At 43.6% G+C, this 17,773-nt stretch overlaps 3 protein-coding genes and 1 pseudogene across 4 annotated transcripts; 2 read left to right on the forward strand and 2 right to left on the reverse strand.

Annotated features, from left to right (window-relative positions):
* Nucleotides 1–1,337: 1,337 nt before the first annotated feature.
* Nucleotides 1,338–2,508, forward strand: LOC103982529 (expansin-A9). Its single transcript, XM_009399478.3, has 2 exons — nucleotides 1,338–1,579; nucleotides 1,758–2,508. The coding sequence occupies exons 1-2, from the start codon at nucleotides 1,447–1,449 to the stop codon at nucleotides 2,363–2,365; spliced, it is 741 nt and encodes a 246-aa protein (XP_009397753.2). The 5' UTR covers nucleotides 1,338–1,446; the 3' UTR covers nucleotides 2,366–2,508.
* Nucleotides 2,509–2,999: 491 nt separating this feature from the next.
* Nucleotides 3,000–6,966, reverse strand: LOC103982531 (probable mitochondrial-processing peptidase subunit beta, mitochondrial). 2 transcript variants are annotated; one of them, XM_065145724.1, is made up of 5 exons: nucleotides 6,730–6,966; nucleotides 4,860–5,024; nucleotides 3,981–4,046; nucleotides 3,769–3,876; nucleotides 3,000–3,394 (listed from the first exon to the last, which is right to left on the reverse strand). In XM_065145724.1, exons 1-5 carry the CDS (start codon nucleotides 6,964–6,966, stop codon nucleotides 3,308–3,310), a joined length of 663 nt encoding a protein of 220 aa, XP_065001796.1. In that variant the 3' UTR covers nucleotides 3,000–3,307. The 2 variants fall into 2 exon arrangements, with proteins under 2 accessions (XP_065001796.1, XP_065001797.1); XM_065145725.1 differs by lacking the exon at nucleotides 4,860–5,024.
* A 62-nt stretch (nucleotides 6,967–7,028) lies between these two features.
* On the reverse strand, nucleotides 7,029–7,379 carry LOC135634957 (probable mitochondrial-processing peptidase subunit beta, mitochondrial). The gene has a single exon (XM_065145726.1). The coding sequence runs from the start codon at nucleotides 7,377–7,379 to the stop codon at nucleotides 7,029–7,031; it is 351 nt and encodes a 116-aa protein (XP_065001798.1).
* A 3,611-nt stretch (nucleotides 7,380–10,990) lies between these two features.
* LOC135636468 (uncharacterized) lies at nucleotides 10,991–15,957 on the forward strand (annotated as a pseudogene).
* The last annotated feature ends 1,816 nt before the right edge of the window (nucleotides 15,958–17,773 follow it).

Below are 17,773 nucleotides of genomic sequence, written 5' to 3' on the forward strand. Positions count from 1 at the left end.
GGAGAAAATAAAGCTTATCACTAAGGATGTGGTGAAGTATTAGGTGTACCATAGGACAATTTTAGTGATCAAGATTCGAGATTCTTAAGATGATTCTAAATGGAACTATTCAATCTACTTAGTTTCATATTACATTTCTTCATGAGTATGCACCCTTAGACCAATAGTTGAATAGAGAGAATAAATATTTTCTTGAGTAATATTTGTGATATTTTATTAGTGTCAACTAAAAGGATTGAGCGAAGACGTAGCTTAGTTTTCTTACAATTTGCAATGAAACTCTATAAACAACAAAAACCCTTTTGAAGTACTTAGAAGATAACCAATCACTCCACGTGCTTCGTGAAGAATTAAATGATTATGAAAACCTTCCGATGAGTATCGATGGATTATGGGAGAGTTTATAATGAATGATTGCTAAAAGCTCATGACGTAATACTTTTATTACTCGAGCAGTTTATCTTTTATTATAGCCTAACAATATTATTTTCCTTATATTTTTTTCAATAAATATACTTCCCAAACTGTTTTGTTAACCATTAAGCCCATTAAGCTCAAACTATTTTTTCTATAAATGAGATAAAATAGCCTATTAAGCCCATGCCATAATAAGATTTTGGTGTCATTAGCTAGTAAAAAAAAGAAAAGGTCAATCATTTCAACACCCTATAATCTTATGAGTGATAAGGCTTTGATATAGAAGTTAGAGAGCTTGCCAACTTATGAACAAATAGTATTCATCAAGTCTTCTGAAAAATTGGGATATTGCTGATATTTAGAGCTATAATTTTCTATTTAAGACCATTTCGGTTGCTTTCAATTGTTTGTTCCGTGCCTATCTCTCAAACAATGATGATATTTTCTCCATCAATCATTCATCCTTTTGACTATTTTTTTCTTATTTATAAGTCATTTTGGGATAGCTATTGCTTGGGTACCGAATAAGTTATAATTATTTTCACGTTTGACTCACTCCGGATAACATCCCGTGAACGCCACACCCACATGGGTTGTTCCAACCCATCTAAATAGTCTATGAAACCAACATAATGATTAAAATTATTTTCATGTTTTAAATTATAAAAAAAATTGTTCACCAAATAAATCATATATATATATATATATATATATATATATATATATGTGGTGTATTTAAAATTTTAAGGTCTTAGAATATTGTATGGTGTGTTTAAGATTGGAGGGCAAACATATCATTTAAAACAATGAGAGTACCGATATGTCAACAAAGAAGCATTAGTTACACGTTGTTGCCGAAAATTCCTTCATGCATGCGGTGATTAGCTATTACAACCGGACTTTTCATATCCGTTTCCTCCGCCTTCATCACCGGCCTAAACTTGGTGCGTGTATTGACTCGCCTCGATTGAGATTTCTCGTGTATAAATTGATGCGTTGTGTGGGGGAGAAACCACGGTCTTTGTGGAGATGGCGATGACTGCGATCAGTGTGGTTGTCGTCATGACCTTTGCTCTCATGGCCATGGCAGTGATGGCACAGGGTCCATGGGACACTGCCGACGCCACTTTCTACGGCGACATGTCCGGCAACGCGACCATGGGTGAGTTCAGCTGCCTCTCCCTCTTTCTACTACTGCTCCTATGTCGTTGTCTTCCCCTCTCAGGCCAATGAGCAGATCACAAGAGCTGCATGCACGCAGAGGAGATTTTGCTGCAGTTAAATCGTGTTCATGGGGGGAGAGAGAGAGATATCTGATCATGTGTTTTGTACTGGTACAGGCGGAACTTGTGGGTATGGCAATCTCTTCGAGCACGGATACGGGCTGGCGAACACGGCGCTGAGCACGGTGCTGTTCAACGACGGGGAAATGTGCGGTGCATGCTTCGAGTTGAAGTGCGTAGCGGGACCCGACAGGTGCAAGGAGGGGAGCACCATCGTGACGGCGACGAGCTTTTGCCCGCCGGCACCCGTCAGCCTGTGCAACCCGCCCCAGAAGCACTTCGACCTCTCCATGGCCATGTACATGAATATCGCCAAGGCAAACAATTCGGGCAGCATCCCCGTGCAGTTCCGGCGAGTACCGTGCGTCAGGGAGGGCGACATCGGATTCGAGTTCAGGGGGAACCCCTTCTGGATCTCGGTGCTGGTGTACAACGTGGCCGGCTCCGGCGACGTGGCGAACCTGTCGGTGAGGGGATCCAACACCACCTGGGTGCCGATGACGAGGTCGTGGGGACAGAGATGGCAGCTCAGTTTCAGGCCAGAGATGGTGGGGCAGAGCCTTTCGTTCCAGGTGACGACAGGCGACAACAATACGGTGGAGTCGGTCGACGTCGCTCCAGCGAACTGGCAGTTCGGACAGCGGTATACAGGCGGCCAATTCTGATGAGGAATTGGAGCAGAAAGCAAGGGAAACTATTAGTACATACAATATAAGGAAGCCACCTAACCATGCACGGGCTTCTTCACTGGCTTTCGAAGTCATATCTATTCCTGCACGCAGTTTAATATTTGCATTACCTTGCTTCAGTTTCAGAGTTCCGATCATGCATATTGTAATGAAAGCCACGGCTTTTAGTTTCAAAGAATTCACGCGAATTCTCTTAAGTCACGCGAACTTCCCCTGCTGTCATCAGGCACACCGAGTCCTAGTCGTCGATTCCAGTGATAGGGGTACATAGATTCATGCTGATCCCGTGATTAGTCTACGGAAAGGGGTACGACGGATCCTGCTGATCCCGTGAACCGAATGATTCACGGCGTTACAGGAAACTGCCACCTTGAGATCTGTCGTGAGAATAACAGGTTGCGTGTTGCGTTCAGATCAGGTTAGATGCAGTCTCAGCATTGCCATCGTATATCTAGCATAGGCCAAAAGAAATGGATAGAATAGTTCTGGAGTAATAACAAAACTAGTCACGGATGCACAGTAAAATTGATTCCTCGATAGAGAAAATCTTAATGACTTAATCTATGCCTCGAGATTATTTCGGAAACGGGAGCAATATGACACACAAAAGTGCAACATTATAGCTTACTAAAAAATGAATGCTCGACTTTTGGACAATTGATACAAGTATAAACATCATTGTTCATCATAAGACGACACAAAACGTTCGGGCAACATAGTTGGACCAGACCTTATTAACAAAAAAAAAATCTATACAAGCTTCGGACGGAAACGTTAAAGCACCATTTCGGTGGAAGAAAAGCAAAATCTTTTCAGACATCTGAAACTTCCATGTAGTCATAATCACCACCAGGATAGAAGGGGCCAAGGACGATAGCACTCTGATGATTGGGAAAATATTGAAGGACCAGCGCACAGCTAATAGCGGAGCAAATATGTGCGGCGCCCGAACCAGTTGTAGTCTGGAAGGCCCTGGATTGGTCCCATGGCTGCAATTACCACATCCTGCGAGGCCAAGGCAGCACCCAGTATAAGCTGACCCATTCTTTGTATGATAACGACGCACCAAGTGTCCACAAATACCAAAGGAAAATAGACCCATCCTTTTTCAGAACCTCATTTTGAAGTGTCATGAAAACATACAAGGCCAAACATGATTTTAGATATACTTGAGAATTGAGACTCTCCAATCAGCCTTATAATGAATTTATATCTTAAATATGTGAGACAGGTGATTACGTAACTTAAAGTGATGCCTCATGGTTACGCAAATTTGGACCCTTAGCTCCATAAATTGCTTATTTCTATGAATCTCTGGCATGCTTATTGTGATTGTAATCATAAAGCATCTTTTAGTAAATGAGAAAAGTAAGCTTTACCTGGTCAAATATGAAGTGATTAGCGACATGCTTAACGGTGTTTGCATCAACTGCATTTATCCTCACAAAAAATTCAGCAACAGGGATTCTATGGACATATGTAAGTATCTGCAAACACAAGAAAGTAAGAAGACATCAAGGAAAGAAATATAGAAACGTTTAAAGTAAAATGACTGAACAAACACGCTGCCAGAGAAAGAAAAAATCATTACCTGACGACCAATGTCCTCAGCAACAGGGCTGGTACCATCAATGTGAAGTTGAAGAGAAGATTTGAGCTGTAAAAGACAATCAAACAGTTGCAGCTTATAACTTATTAAAACAATTCAACAAACAACATTCCTTGCATATATCACATTGGAGATATTCTTCAAAAAAATTTGGATGTTCCAGGATACATGATACTCTATTGCAACTTGACAATCAACCAAAACTTGTGAATGTGAATAACTCATCGTGAAGAAATATCCATGTGATCTTATCAAACACATTCGAATTATACTGTCCAGATGCTATTGTTTAGTGGTTTATCTACTCCACTTGAACAAAAGAACTTATTAATCTTCTTTGAGCCATTTAAAGAACCTTGTATCCGTGTCTAATACTCAAAAGGCAAAGGTGTTTGGACCACAGGTCAAACCTTTTACATCTTAAGCAGCATATTTTCTGTTAGTTCCTTATCAACACTCTAAATCCAGGAAATTTCCCTCCCAATACTTGCATTTAGATACAATAGGGATGGTAACAGATGCCTCCCTTAGTTGTAGCAATCATAAATGCCAATGACATGCAGGTGAGGCTGGCTACAAAGTTAACAAGTAATGGCTTGAAAGTTGCCTTTATACTCGCAACTTGCTGCACTACTGATGCATTCCAAGAAAGATGCACATCCTAAACTGTATCCTCGTGCTTAACAGCACCAGCAGCTGAGATGACCTAAACCATTATAAATATAAAACATTAGCCATTTGCTGCAATAATTAAAGTCACACCAATCAAGACTGGATAGATCATCAAACAAGGAGGCACCTAAGTTATGTACGTACAGAAAACAAGAATGATGACTTAATCTAGCCTAATAAAAAACATACCATTCTAGGGGCTGTATAATGAGTTGATATGTAATTCTTAAGATGCTCTTTAGTAATTGTCTTGATGTTCAGAGCAGGTCCTAGTATAGTTCTGCCAAGTGGAGTGTACTGGAAAGCAGTTGCATGCAGATGATAAAAAATAACTTCTTCAGTTTGTCCCTCCACCTACATAAGACAGAAAAAAATGATATTAAAATATTGTGTGAACCAAGGTATGTAATACCGTTCCGTACCAGTGTTTCAAGGTTGGCTCGGTACGGTACGGTACCGGCGAACCAAGCGGTACACCAGGGCATACTGAGCGGTACACCAGGGTGTACCGAACAGTTTTATATATTTTCTTTCCTTACTATAACACTGTAGCACTGCTACAGTATAATACTATAGCACTGTAGCATGTTCCGTCCGATATCGAGCGGTCCGCATACCGATATACTGTCGGACCGGGACGTACCACCCATACCGAGCTGTACCATTCGGTACCGCATACCATGGTGTGAACAAAAGTTCTATCCAGTAAAAGTCAACAATAGTATGCTAAATTTCTCCTGAAGTAAGTGCTTCACATGATGCCAAAAGCAAAAAATCTAGGCAATCTGTATTTCCATTAAATCACAACTTCATAATGCCATAAAAGAAATTCTAACCTATGCGAAACTTAAATTCCATTAAGCAGTATCAAAACCTGTCTATGAGATAATAAAAAAAAGAACTGATCAAAGAGGTCCAAAGAAAGAAAAACAAAAAGAAAGAAACAAATGCCAGAAAGTTCTGCAAAACGTGAATATTTCCCCAGTTTTGAGAATGTGGCAAGTAACACATGCTAATTAAGATTTATGGATCAAGGAAAATAAGTTATCTCACTGTGAACAAGGTGAAAGAAACACATAATTGGTTTATAGGTAGTATAATTTACACCATGGATACCAAATTTACATGGGAATGGCGTCTCACAAAGACTAAATGTTAATTTAATATTCCTCAGTAAAATCAAATAGGGTTGCAAGGCAGAAGTAGCTAATCAACACAACAACTACAAAAAGAGGTCCGGAGCAACAAATGGTTATGCTCAGTCCACAGTCAGGAGATTTTAGCTATAAGCCAAAAAAAGGGGCATCCTGCTACATCAGTTTTAACAACAGAAGATTTCTAGCCTATGTGATGGTAACATAATTAGCAAACTTATGCACAAGTGGCATAAAAACCTAATTAAATTAAGAGCCATAAAAGGTGATATAAGATCAATAAGAATCAAAATGCTTCATTTCTTGGTCAACTTCTATTATTGACAATAATAGCTATCAGAGCCTCTCTCCACTTTTCTAAATCCATCTGTTGTACAAAACTTCACATGCCAGCCTGATAGGAATGATGATCCTGGTACCATGTGATTAGAAATACTTATAAGTACTGCTTTTTGATCGGCAGCCACTAGTCCAAGAGATTTTCAATTGTAAGTACTGTTTTTTTATAAGTTACCTAATGTCAAAGATAAGATTTTGCTGCCAACAAATTAACTCAAATTAGAACATGAGAAAAAAGAAATATAATAGAAATTATTGTTCTGCATCTGTTAACTAAATATAATCATATCTCCAACTTTAGAGAGATTTTAGCCACCATGAAAGACCAACCCATGCACTTGTCCTCCTTGCCTCCCCCGACTCCCAGTGCACTTCTATTTTCATTTTTCTCCAAGAGTTTCAATACAAGAAAAAACCTAATGGCAGTACTTAAAACAATAAATTGATTAAGCTAGAGACAGTAAACAACCATAGTTAGCCTAAAATAAGAATTGTGAGTTATCGACGTTGGTTGGATATTGACGTTTTAATACGATCAAAAGGAGGTGAATATTAGAAACTTATACCTCTTCCATCTCCCTGAGGATCACATCCCTCTCCCTCTCAATGCGCTTCTCATCAAAACACGAGTTCTGAGGTATGTCTGCAAGGATTTCCAGCGCTTTGGGCACATCCTTATCCAACACCTTGGCGTAGTGGGTGGTCTGCTCCCTCGATGTGTAAGCATTCAGATGCCCGCCCATGTTCTCAATCTCTTCCTCCAGCTGTCGCACTGTCCGCGATTCGGTGCCCTTGAAGATCATGTGCTCCAAGAAGTGCGCGGTCCCGTTGGTTCATCGGTCTCGAAGCGGCTACCGGCGTCGATTCACACGCCGACCGTGGCGGTGCGGGAGTCACGAGTAGAGTCGGTGGCGATGCGGAGCCCATTGGGGAGGGTGGTGACGCGGGTCTCCGGTGCGGCCAGGATGGGGGTATGGTCGGCAAGGGTGCGGTGGGAGGAGGCGTAGCGGAGGAAGCGGGGGTCCGGGTCATCGAGGCGCTTGATCTTGGATCGGACGGCCTCGGCGAGGCGATCGTAGAGCATCACGGGGGGTTTGGCCAGGAAGGGAGCATCGGCGGTGGGGCTTGCGAGGGCGGCAACTGCAGAGGTGGAGGCAAATCGGCCGGAGAGGAGGAGGGGGCGGCGAGAGAGGGTGAGAAGCTTGCGCAGCTCCATTGCTAGGGATTGGGTTTGGGAGGGAGAAGGGTAGTGTGGAGAGGGAGGCGGGTCGAATCGTCAAATGTTGTGAGGGTGAAAGGGAAATTAGGTCTGCCGACATGACTCAGCAAGAACCCACGTTTACACCAGGCAGGAAAGGTGGACCCCGCTATAATTAATGTCTTGAGGTGGCGGGGTGCACTTCGTTCCCAGTGAGCGTCCGAAATTACAGGGTCACACTTTCCTCACTGAATCACCGAGGAGTTTTGTCAAGGGTGATGTGGTTAGTCTTAACACTCGAGACAGAAGGGACCCATGTGCCACTGACTTCATGCGTTGCTGGAAACCTGAAGGGGTTACATGAAACCCTTCTTGGGTACATGTTGACTTCCTGTCGTCCCCGACCCTTTGTCCACTCCGCCACAGCCCACATCTCCATCGTCTCTCAGTCCAGATGCCTTCGCACCACCACCGAGAAACTAATCGATGCTGCTGCGGCTGTTCAATCCACTCTTCACCACCACCCCATCTAACCACATCTGATCAACTCCTCCAAGCCCCTGGCCAGCCACCTGCTCCTCCAGTCCCAGAAACCTCCCACTGTTTCCGACCGTCACTGCCTTAAGCCCCAGCAACACCCACCACCACTGCATTCCTTCTTCCAAATTCATCAACTCGGTGATGATCATCTTCCTCCTGCTCCTCCTCATTATCATCGTCATGAACAGCAGCAGCAGCAGCAGCGGTTCTATCAGTATCAAGCTCAACCTCTTATCGATTCCCTCCTCCGCCGTGTCGCCGCCCTCGAATCCTCTTTCCCCCATCTCTCTCCCACTTCGTCTCCTTCGCTGCCTGTAGATCCGCGCTCTCCGACGAGACCCACGTCGATCCCAGATACCTCACCGAGAAAGCCATGGATCCTCTCCTTCGACTGGATGTCATCCATGTGAGTTTGAGGAAAGCTAACTCCTTTCCTGGATTTCTCTTTGCTTGTTGCTTCGTTAATGGCAGTTTTCGTGGGTTTTCTTGGCTTGCAGAGCGGCGACCCGATGGTTCGGGAAGGGAAGCGGTCGATCAGCAGAGAACTGGTCCGCACGTTGGATTTCATCGATAAGTGGGTAGTCAAAGAGCACCAGCTGTCTCTGGACGCGATCGAGATCACTGGGAATTGCGGAATCGAAAGAGATTCTGTGGAGGACATGAGAAGAGAAATTGTAGGAACCGAGGAAGTAACGAACCTCGCCAAAAAGGAGAAAAACAAGGACTTTAAAAGGTTGAACGAATAGTTACAAATCCACAAACAATTGAACATCTAACATCAGTGCCGGGCTTAAAGGCAAGTTTATGTCAAGAAAACGTGTGAACTTGTGAAGATTGTTCAATGCTCGACACTATACGGAGGCCCCATCCCCTATTGTCACGAACGGTCGTTGCGTACCCGCAACAACCGATGCACAACAACTTCGTTCAACGAATCGTTCATCACTTTTGCATACTTATATCGAGACATGACAGTATGTTTTGCCTTTGTTTTATGTGTTTTTGCTTCTAAAATGCATGTTCGAACAGGTTACAACGTTATAGTACGATCGCTCGTCGCGTCGGGTCGAACTGCCCAAAACAGCTCCGTTTTCGTGTGCCACGGCTTGTTTTCTACAAGCTGCGGTTGCACGCGAAACGTCAACCATCGCAGCACCCTAGAATCCCTCGGTTGACACAGGACTGGATGGGGCTTCGGTATATAGTCGGGCGTTGAAAAATCTTCACAAGTTCGCACGTTAACTTGACAAGAACTTGCCTTCACGCTTGGCACCCGGTGAACAGTTGTTTGTGGACTTGTAACTGTTCATTCTACCTTCTAAAGTCCTTGTTTTCTCTTTCCTCTCTTTTCTCTCTTACACCCAAGGTGCTTGCTGAATTGCTTGTAAAGCTTCCCTCTCCGCGAGACGTCGAGACTTGTCTGTCGCTCGTTTTCAATCTAATCAACTTTCTGTTTTACAGGTCCTTCGGGACCTGTACGAGGTTGCAACTAGGTTGAACCTTTGCGGACGCATATGTCGCAAGGGCGCCTCATGACTTAGGCAATCCCAGCTAAGTCTGAGGAGTTGGCGCAAGGGTGCTTCATGACTTTGGCAACTTTAGCTATGTTCGTGACTTTGTCGCAAGGGTGCCTTACGACTTAGGCAATTCTAACTAAGTCCGTGACATTGTGGTATCAAAGCGGGCAAGCAATTTGAGCAAGTAGCGAAGTAATTTTGCAATCTTGCCATGACCAAGCATCGTAGCGAATCGAGCAAGGCAGGGCAAGCAGGACCTTTGCCCCAAGCAACCGCAGGTGGGCTACAAGTGCAAACTCGCTCTCACGCCATTGGAGCCGCTTTGGAAGATCGTGGCAGTGAACATGAGAACGAAAAATTGGCTACTCTCTGTGAACGGAGGATGCGCAATCTGGAGCACCAACCGGGAAGAAGAGCTACAAGGAGAGACTCACAGCGGCGGAAACCCACTTGGATGCTCTTGAAGCGAGCTTGGAGGAACTCTACCAAGGCCAACGAAGGCTTCTTGGGGTAGAGAGCTCGCAAGAAGAAGCTGAATCCTGAATCAACAAAGTTAAGGCCCTAGTCGATCGACTGACAGACGATACTAAAGACTCCGTGCAACATTTGCACGAAGTCGTGGCGGAACTCACTTCTAGAGTGACAACACTCACAAGAGCACTAAATGCGGGAGGGAGCAACACCCTCGTTGCACCGCCACAAAACCTGAGGGCACTTGAGCCTCATTGCTATGGAGGTACTAGAGACGCAAAAGAGCTCGAGAATCTCTTGTTTGACATGGAACAGTACTTTCGAGCTACAATGCTTGATTCTGAAGATACCAAAGTTTCAATAGCAACCATGTATCTGAACGGGGATGCAAAACTTTGGTGGCGAACCCGTTAGGAGGAGATCCAACAAGGTCGATGTCGAGTGGACACATAGGACGACTTAAAGCAGGAGTTGAGAACTCAGTTCCTACCCGAGAACACAGAGTTCGTCGCAAGGAGGAAGTTGAGACAACTCCGCCAAAGTACTTCAATCCGAGACAATGTGAAGCAATTTTCTACGCTAATACTGGACATACATGATATGTCCGAGAAGGATAAGCTGTTCAGCTTCCTCAATGGCCTAAAACCATGGGCTCAACAAGAATTACATCGAAGGAATGTCACCGATATGATCGGGGCAAGTGCGGCCGTAGATAGGCTCACCGACTTTGTTTCCTTGGAGGACTCGAGGAAAAGGAAACAATCTTCAGGAAATCGCTCTCCAAAATATTCTCGATGGAAGGAGCCCAGGGGCGAACAAAGGAAGAAGAGTTCCCACAAAGGGCCAAGCCCAAAAGGCAAAGCCCCAAAACCTGACGGATGTTTCTTGTGCAGAGGGCTACACATGGTGAGGGAGTGCCCACGGAAACAAGCACTCAATGTTATAACAGCTTCAATCTACCCCCCCAAATCAGTCAAGGGCAAGGTCGTCGCCCTAAGTTCAAGCAGTTCAGAATCCAGTAACGACGATGATGAGTCGCAAGGTCCCCAAATGGGAGCAATGCATTTATTGAATGCATCGTAGGGTCAAGTGGGGGAGAACATGAAGGTAAAGCCATTGAAAGCAGGGAGTAGCGAGCTGATGTACGTGGACATTAAGCTCAATAGCCAAACAACCTGTGTAATGGTGGACACGAGCGCTACCCACAACTTTATTGTCGATCGAGAAGCAAAGCGACTCGGGCTAATCTTGGAGAAGAACCCAAGTCGGATGAAGGCGATGAACTCGAAGGCCAAGCGAAACTCCGGGCTGGCAAAGGGTATCCCCATCAAGATCGAAACATGGAGCGGGAGCACGAACATGATAGCGGTGCCATTGGACGACTTCCAAGCGATTCTTGGAATGAAGTTTAAGCACGTGGTGAAGTTGGTGCCAATGTCGTTCTTAAACTCTTTATGTATAATGGGAGGTGACGAGCCCTGTGTGGTTCCTGTCTCTCGGAGAGGAACCAGGGACCTGCTAGTCATAGGTGCCCAGCAAGGCAATCACGTGAGTGATGGCACGTGTGACTTGATACAGAATCTTTTTTGCTTATTATATTTTAGCGTATATCACTTTATAACTATTGCATAAATGCATATATATTGTGATGTCCTTGGATTTGTGCAATAGGAATCGGATCGTGATGAGATCACGATAATGAGATCGATTCACCTTTAAACACATATCCTAAATAATCCCGGTCATAGGTTACTCGAGAGGGACATCGTGATAACCGGATAGACTGGTGTGCTGTATACCCATCCATATGATGGATGTAGCTGGTCTCATAGCTGCTCGTGTAGGGACACTAGGGATACAATACAGGTGCTCATTGGAGAATGAGTTCACTGATTGATCCGCTTACGGAATGCTGAATGGTTGATGATGCCTTATTGTCAGACATCGATTCCGTAGTCCTAGTGATGTATCTGGTCCTTAGACTTGAGACACCAAGGATGTCCTGTATGAGTGCTCCACTCTTTGATACCAGACTTATAGGTTTGGCTGTCCCAGATCTAGTACAGCTGGTCATTGGGAGTGGTAGTCGACCTTACGAGGGCTATTGAGTGTCGATAGAGGATCATCCACTCTCGGCGTCATGAGAGGAATATCCCATGTATTCTTACTCAGACAAATCCCTGGCCAGGGTCATTCGGGTTGAGAGAGAACGAGTTCTCCGGGAGAATCCGATTAGAGCGAGACTCGGGTAGAAACCGTATGGGTCTGACAGCACCATGCTCGATATACGGTCTCTGGGATATTAGATGGATGAGGGACTGTAGGTACATAGTAACTGAGGACAAACATGTCAAATGGATTGGATTCCCCTGTATCGTCTGGGGACTACGACGTAGTGGCCTAGTACGTCCGTAGTCGATGAGTCGAGTGAATTATTACAGAGATAATAATTCACTGAGTTAGAAGGAGTTCTGACAGGTATGACTCACGACCAGCTCGATATTGGGCCTAGAGGGTCACACACATATGGTAGGCATTGCGATGAGTAGAGGTTCGGATATGAGATATCCGACGGAGCCGTTGTCTTATTGGATGCAGATTCAATACCCACTAGGGAAGGACCCATTAGGGTTTGACACGGGATCTCTATAAATAGGAGGGATTCACAGCCTCATAGGCTAGAGTCTTTTTGCTTGTCTTTCCTATTCTCCTCTCCCTCTCTACCTCAGAGTAGGCTTGGAGATTTGAGGAGCGTCGTCGCAACCCTGCTGTGTGGATCACCGCTAGAGAGGAGGACGCTTGACCTCCTTCACCCTCTCCTAAGGATCTGCAAGGAAACAGGGATATACGATCTCCCTAGGTAACACAATCTACTCTATACGCAGTTTTGAGTTTCGCGGATTTTGCGCACCAATCTTCACACGACGACGAACATCTTTTTGGGAATCGGGGATTTTGTTTTCTTGTTCTTCCGCTGCGCATATGATGTCGCCCCCAATGATTTCCCAACAGGACCCCCAATAGATATCGACATTACAACTGAAGAAAGGGGTACGAAAATGCGAATTAACATTCGTGGCTACTGTGAAGCCAGAGCCACTCAACGAGGAAGCCATTCATAAACCTACTGTGATGGCGAACGTTCTGAAGGAGTTCACAGACGTTATGCCACCCGAGTTGCCAAAGACTCTGCCGCCACGCAGAGGCGTGGATCATCATATCGAGCTGGAGCCAAGAGTGAAGCCTCCAGCGAGACCACCCAACCGCATGCCCCCTCCAGGGTTGGCAGGACTCAAAAATCAATTAGATGAACTGCTAAGCAGTAGTCTAATTTGCAGTTCCAAAGCACCATTCGGAGCTCCCGTTCTCTTCCAAAAGAAACAAGATGGGAGCCTCCGACTATGCGTCGATTATCGAGCCTCCAACAAAGTGATGGTGAAGAACAAGTATCTCATCCCGCTCATCACGGACTTGTTCGACTAATTGGGCAAAGCAAAGAATTTCTCCAAACTCGACCTCCGATTTGGGTATTGGCAGGTGCGTATCGTTGAAAGCGACGAAGCGAAGACTACTTATGTGACCAGGTACGGAGCGTTTGAGTTCTTGGTGATGCCTTTCGACATAACCAATGCTCTGCCACATTCTGCACTCTTATGAACCAACTATTCAAGGAGTATTTGGATAAGTTTATGGTCGTCTACTTGGGACGATATTGTCGTCTACAGCGAAACGCTCGAGGAGCATGTCAAGCACTTTCGGTACACATCTGAAGCCAATAAGTATGCATTGGTTTAGTGTATCTTAATTTTTGGTGCACATCTGAAGCCAATATGTATGCATTGGTTTGGTGTATCTTAATTTTCCACTGAAATTTTTATTGTCAAGTTAAATTTTCATGCGCATGTGATGATATTAGTTTAGTGGCACTAAGTTGCACTTTAATCTGTTCTTCAGGCTGTACATAAAGCAGCCTTCTTCCAGCACATCAATTGCAGGATATGATGATGAACCTGAATGGGCGGAGTATAAGATCAAAGAGACAAATATGTTTACGATCAACAAGTATCAACAGGTGCTATTTTATTATCTAGATGGAGTTTGCCTCTTAATAGCAGGTGAAGTAATAATATTAGTGAATTTGCAGATTGGATTCTTCCCAAGAGAGAAAGCATTTTCTCTTAGGTACCAAACTGCTGGTATGCTGGAAACTGTTCTAAGAGCAGGTGTGCTTGGAGAAGATGACACTGGTGAAGAATCTCCCAAGTAATTTCCTCTTAGACTAGATTTTGCAATTTGAGGCTTCATGTCAATTGAATCTTCTCTTTTGTATGTGGATGTTTGCATGGTAAACACATAGCAAGCATCGTCTAAATCAAAACTCTTTAATTTGTTAACTTTGGGTACTTGAATTTCTCTATATGATAACACTGGTTTCTTTTTTTCATAAGAAATGACAGATTTATCTCTGAACGAGGCGATAAGAATCGCATGGCAGTGATATTCTAAACTAACTCACGAACTCCAATTCTCAATTATATTGGCATAGAGTTTATAGTCTCAAAGGTCTTCTTCAGCTGCTAGTGCATGATGGGACTGGAAGATCTTGATGGTCATATCTTTCATGTTTGCAGTAACTTGAAGATTCCTTCAAAATGGCCTTCTGTTGTCTGTGAAAATTGTCTATATTCTCTGGAGAACAAGAGCTTTCCACATAATGGATCCAAAGGGCATTCTTGAAATGCTTGTTATTTTTATTGAAGAACAAGGAAATGAGATGCCTGCTTTTTCAACTTGGAATTCAGAGGTCAGTGTATGCTGCCACCTTTTTGCTAAAAAAAAATACCATTACATCTTGTGACAATTATAATGCTTATATCACTAAACATTTATGTTGTACGTTTAGTTCCTAGCAACAGTGGATGGCATTGAGAATGAAACTATCTTGAACAACATCGTTTGATACATCATTCCAGTGGGTTATCTCCCTTTTATCTAGATTTTTAACATGATAACTTACAGGACTTCCCAGATCGAATAGCTCCATGGCTTGGTCGATGGGAAGGTCATTCTATGACAAAACGTAGTGGTGTATACGGAGCAACGATTGCAAAGGCAGGCAGAAACGGTAGTGTTGCTTGAAATGGATGATAAAGGTCGTTGGATTCAGGTGCGCTTGTCTGAATGTCAACTATTGCATCCTACAAAATTGTAAATGTTGGATTCTATTTCCTGTCATATTAAGGTAGACATGTACTTACTCGATAAGAGGAAGCACAGCATAGTGTTAAAAGCTCTAATTTTCTTTTCTGATGTTTCAGCAAGAGCAATCTTTGACACCATATCATAGTTACCTTTAGATTTTTACCAGTTATCATATCATCTCTGAGCCTTGCCCATGTTTCCTAAGAATGTTGTATATCCTTCAAAACTGACTCAACTTTGGTGAAATTTAATCCAGATTCAGACTGCAGAATATGTCAGCCTGTCTAATGATATTCTACTTTTCGTAAAATGAGTACATAATTTCTTTTTTGTTGCAAATTACAAACTTCCTCTGTATGTAAGATTCATATCAAGTGTTACTTTTGTGACAATTTGCACCATCAAATACAAAGAAGGGATGTGTTTCGAATGTGCTATTGCTATTAGATAATGAAGATTAGTTCTCTTCGGTGGATACTAACTGATCTAGTTCCTCCAGGACACAACTTCGACAAACAATGAGACTGGCACTACCACTAACGTGCGTTGGACAGGGACGATAAGCAACAACTTGGTGGTGACCTTCGATGGAGGCTTCCAGCTGACCTTATTACCTGGAGGAATGTATATGGAATCACCGGAGAAGCGGCAGAAGCTCGTGCGCACTTACGATGTGGAAGGCCTTGTAGTGTCATCTACTTATTTCTATGAGATCAAAGTCTAAGGTCAACTTGCATGGACCATGCTGCAGCTTATCCTTGGTTACACTAGATAGATTCCAGTTAAAATAGAACACCAAGGCTTCGTTCAAGGCCTTGTATCAACTGAATAGTTGAATAGAGAGAATAAATACTTTTCTTGAGTAATATTTATGATATTTTATTAGTATCAACTAAAAGGATTGGGTGAAGACGTAGCTTAGTTTTCTTACAATTTACAATTTGCAATGGAGCTCTATAACCGACAAAAGCCCTTTTAAATTACGTAGAAGATAATCAATTACTTTGATCAAGAAAATTTTACACCATAGATTGTGAGAGAGATTGTTATGAATGATTGCTACAAGCCCATAATGTAACACTTTTATCACTCACTCTTGTGATAGCCTAAAAATATTGTTTTCCTTATATTTTTCGACTATAAATGCACTTCTCAAACTATTTTGTTAACCATCATTAATTCCCAGTTAAAATGGGACAAAATAGCCCTTTAAGCCCATGCCATAATATGATTTTGGTGTCATTAGCTAGTAAAGAAAAAAAAAGGTCAATCATTTCAACACCCTATAATGTTGTGAGTGATAAGGCTTGCCAACTTATGAACAAATATTATTCATCAAGTCTTGTGAAAAATTGGGATATTGCTGATATTTAGAACTATAATTTTCATTTTAAGACCATTTCCGTTGCTTTCAGTTGTTTGTTCTGTGTCTATCTCTCAAACAATGATGATGTTTTCTCTATCAATCATTCATCCTTTTGACTATTTTTTTCTTATTTTACAAGTCATTTTGAGATAGCTATTGTTTGGGTACATAATAAGTTATAATTCTATTTATAACAATGACAAATAGATTAACTCACTCCCGATTGTTGAATCTCGTATTTTGATGATGAAACTACTCGATATATGTTTATGATTTAATCTGCGTTTTGAGTGACGAAGGATACCTCGATCAGGATGAGACAATTAAAGCAAGAAAATCATGTTGGGCCGGAGGAACATGTCAGAAGATTGGATGTCGGGCCGGTGGATCGGTCGACGTATCGACAGAAGGCTTCGGGCTGTGGATTCGGGCATCGGGCCAAGGAGAGCGGATATTACGCCAAGGACATCGGAGTTGCGGAGACAACTAGCCGATTGGGCAATAGGCTGTAAGAGAGGACGATGCACCGAAGAATCGGACGAAGCGTCGAGAGACCAATAACATGCCGGACAACGTGATTAATGCTTAGGATTAATTGTCTCGATCGAAGTTTTTGTTTTACATGTGCAGGATTAACTACGATGAAAGTAAGACATGCAGCAGGAGTTGCGCCGGAGTCATGACAATGATCACGTTGGGAGTTCAAGAGCTCGACGAAAGTTCGGACAGTCGTTGGAGGTTCTGCGGGAACAAATCCGAGAAGTCCAGAAGCTTGCCAAAGGAGCTCATCGGAACTTGCCAAGTGGATCGTCGCAAGTCCAGGAGTTTGCCGGAAGTCCGCAGGAGGATCACCGACAGTTCGTCGGATGATCGACGGAAGTTCGCCGGAAACTCGTCGGAAGAAGCGATTGACGCACCGGAGCAAGCTGCAGAATATGTCTTAGGAAATAATCGTAGTTAGCACATTGATTAAGTTAGAAATGGGAGGTGATCACATTAGCTTAATCTTGGGGCAATTGGGCCCCTGAAAGAATCAAATTGGGCCGAATGGATTAACCCATTCGGACCCTGATTACTGTGGGAGGTGCAACCGCCCAAGCTATGTCTCCCAGCGAGACTGGGCGGTGCAACCACCCCAGCCAAGAGGTGGCACCGCCCCGGGCTCAGTCTCCGAGCGAGACTGGGCGGTGCAACCTCTTCTGTCAAGAGGTAGCACCGCCAGAGCTCAAGTTTCGAGCTCTGGCAAAGAGGTGCAACCGCCCCTAACAGAGGTGGCACCGCCCAGAGGCTCAGTCTTCGAGCTCTGCCAGGCGGTG

Source organism: Musa acuminata, chromosome BXJ3-4, assembly GCF_036884655.1.
Source record: "Musa acuminata AAA Group cultivar baxijiao chromosome BXJ3-4, Cavendish_Baxijiao_AAA, whole genome shotgun sequence".
In the NCBI taxonomy this organism is placed as follows: domain Eukaryota; kingdom Viridiplantae; phylum Streptophyta; class Magnoliopsida; order Zingiberales; family Musaceae; genus Musa; species Musa acuminata.

What these genes read in the sequence shown, in the direction of transcription:
- LOC103982529 (XM_009399478.3), top strand. Translation starts at nt 1,447, where the DNA reads ATGGCGATGACTGCGATCAGTGTGGTTGTCGTCATGACCTTTGCTCTC. An exon ending in GTCCGGCAACGCGACCATGG is followed by an intron (nt 1,580 to 1,757) that starts GTGAGTTCAGCT and finishes GTACTGGTACAG; the next exon opens with GCGGAACTTGTGGGTATGGC.
- LOC103982531 (XM_065145724.1), bottom strand. Translation starts at nt 6,966, where the DNA reads ATGATCTTCAAGGGCACCGAATCGCGGACAGTGCGACAGCTGGAGGAA. An exon ending in ATTATACAGCCCCTAGAATG is followed by an intron (nt 4,047 to 4,859) that starts GTATGTTTTTTA and finishes TGTCTTTTACAG; the next exon opens with CTCAAATCTTCTCTTCAACT. An exon ending in ATCACTTCATATTTGACCAG is followed by an intron (nt 3,395 to 3,768) that starts GTAAAGCTTACT and finishes TTGGCCTCGCAG; the next exon opens with GATGTGGTAATTGCAGCCAT.
- LOC135634957 (XM_065145726.1), bottom strand. Translation starts at nt 7,379, where the DNA reads ATGGAGCTGCGCAAGCTTCTCACCCTCTCTCGCCGCCCCCTCCTCCTC.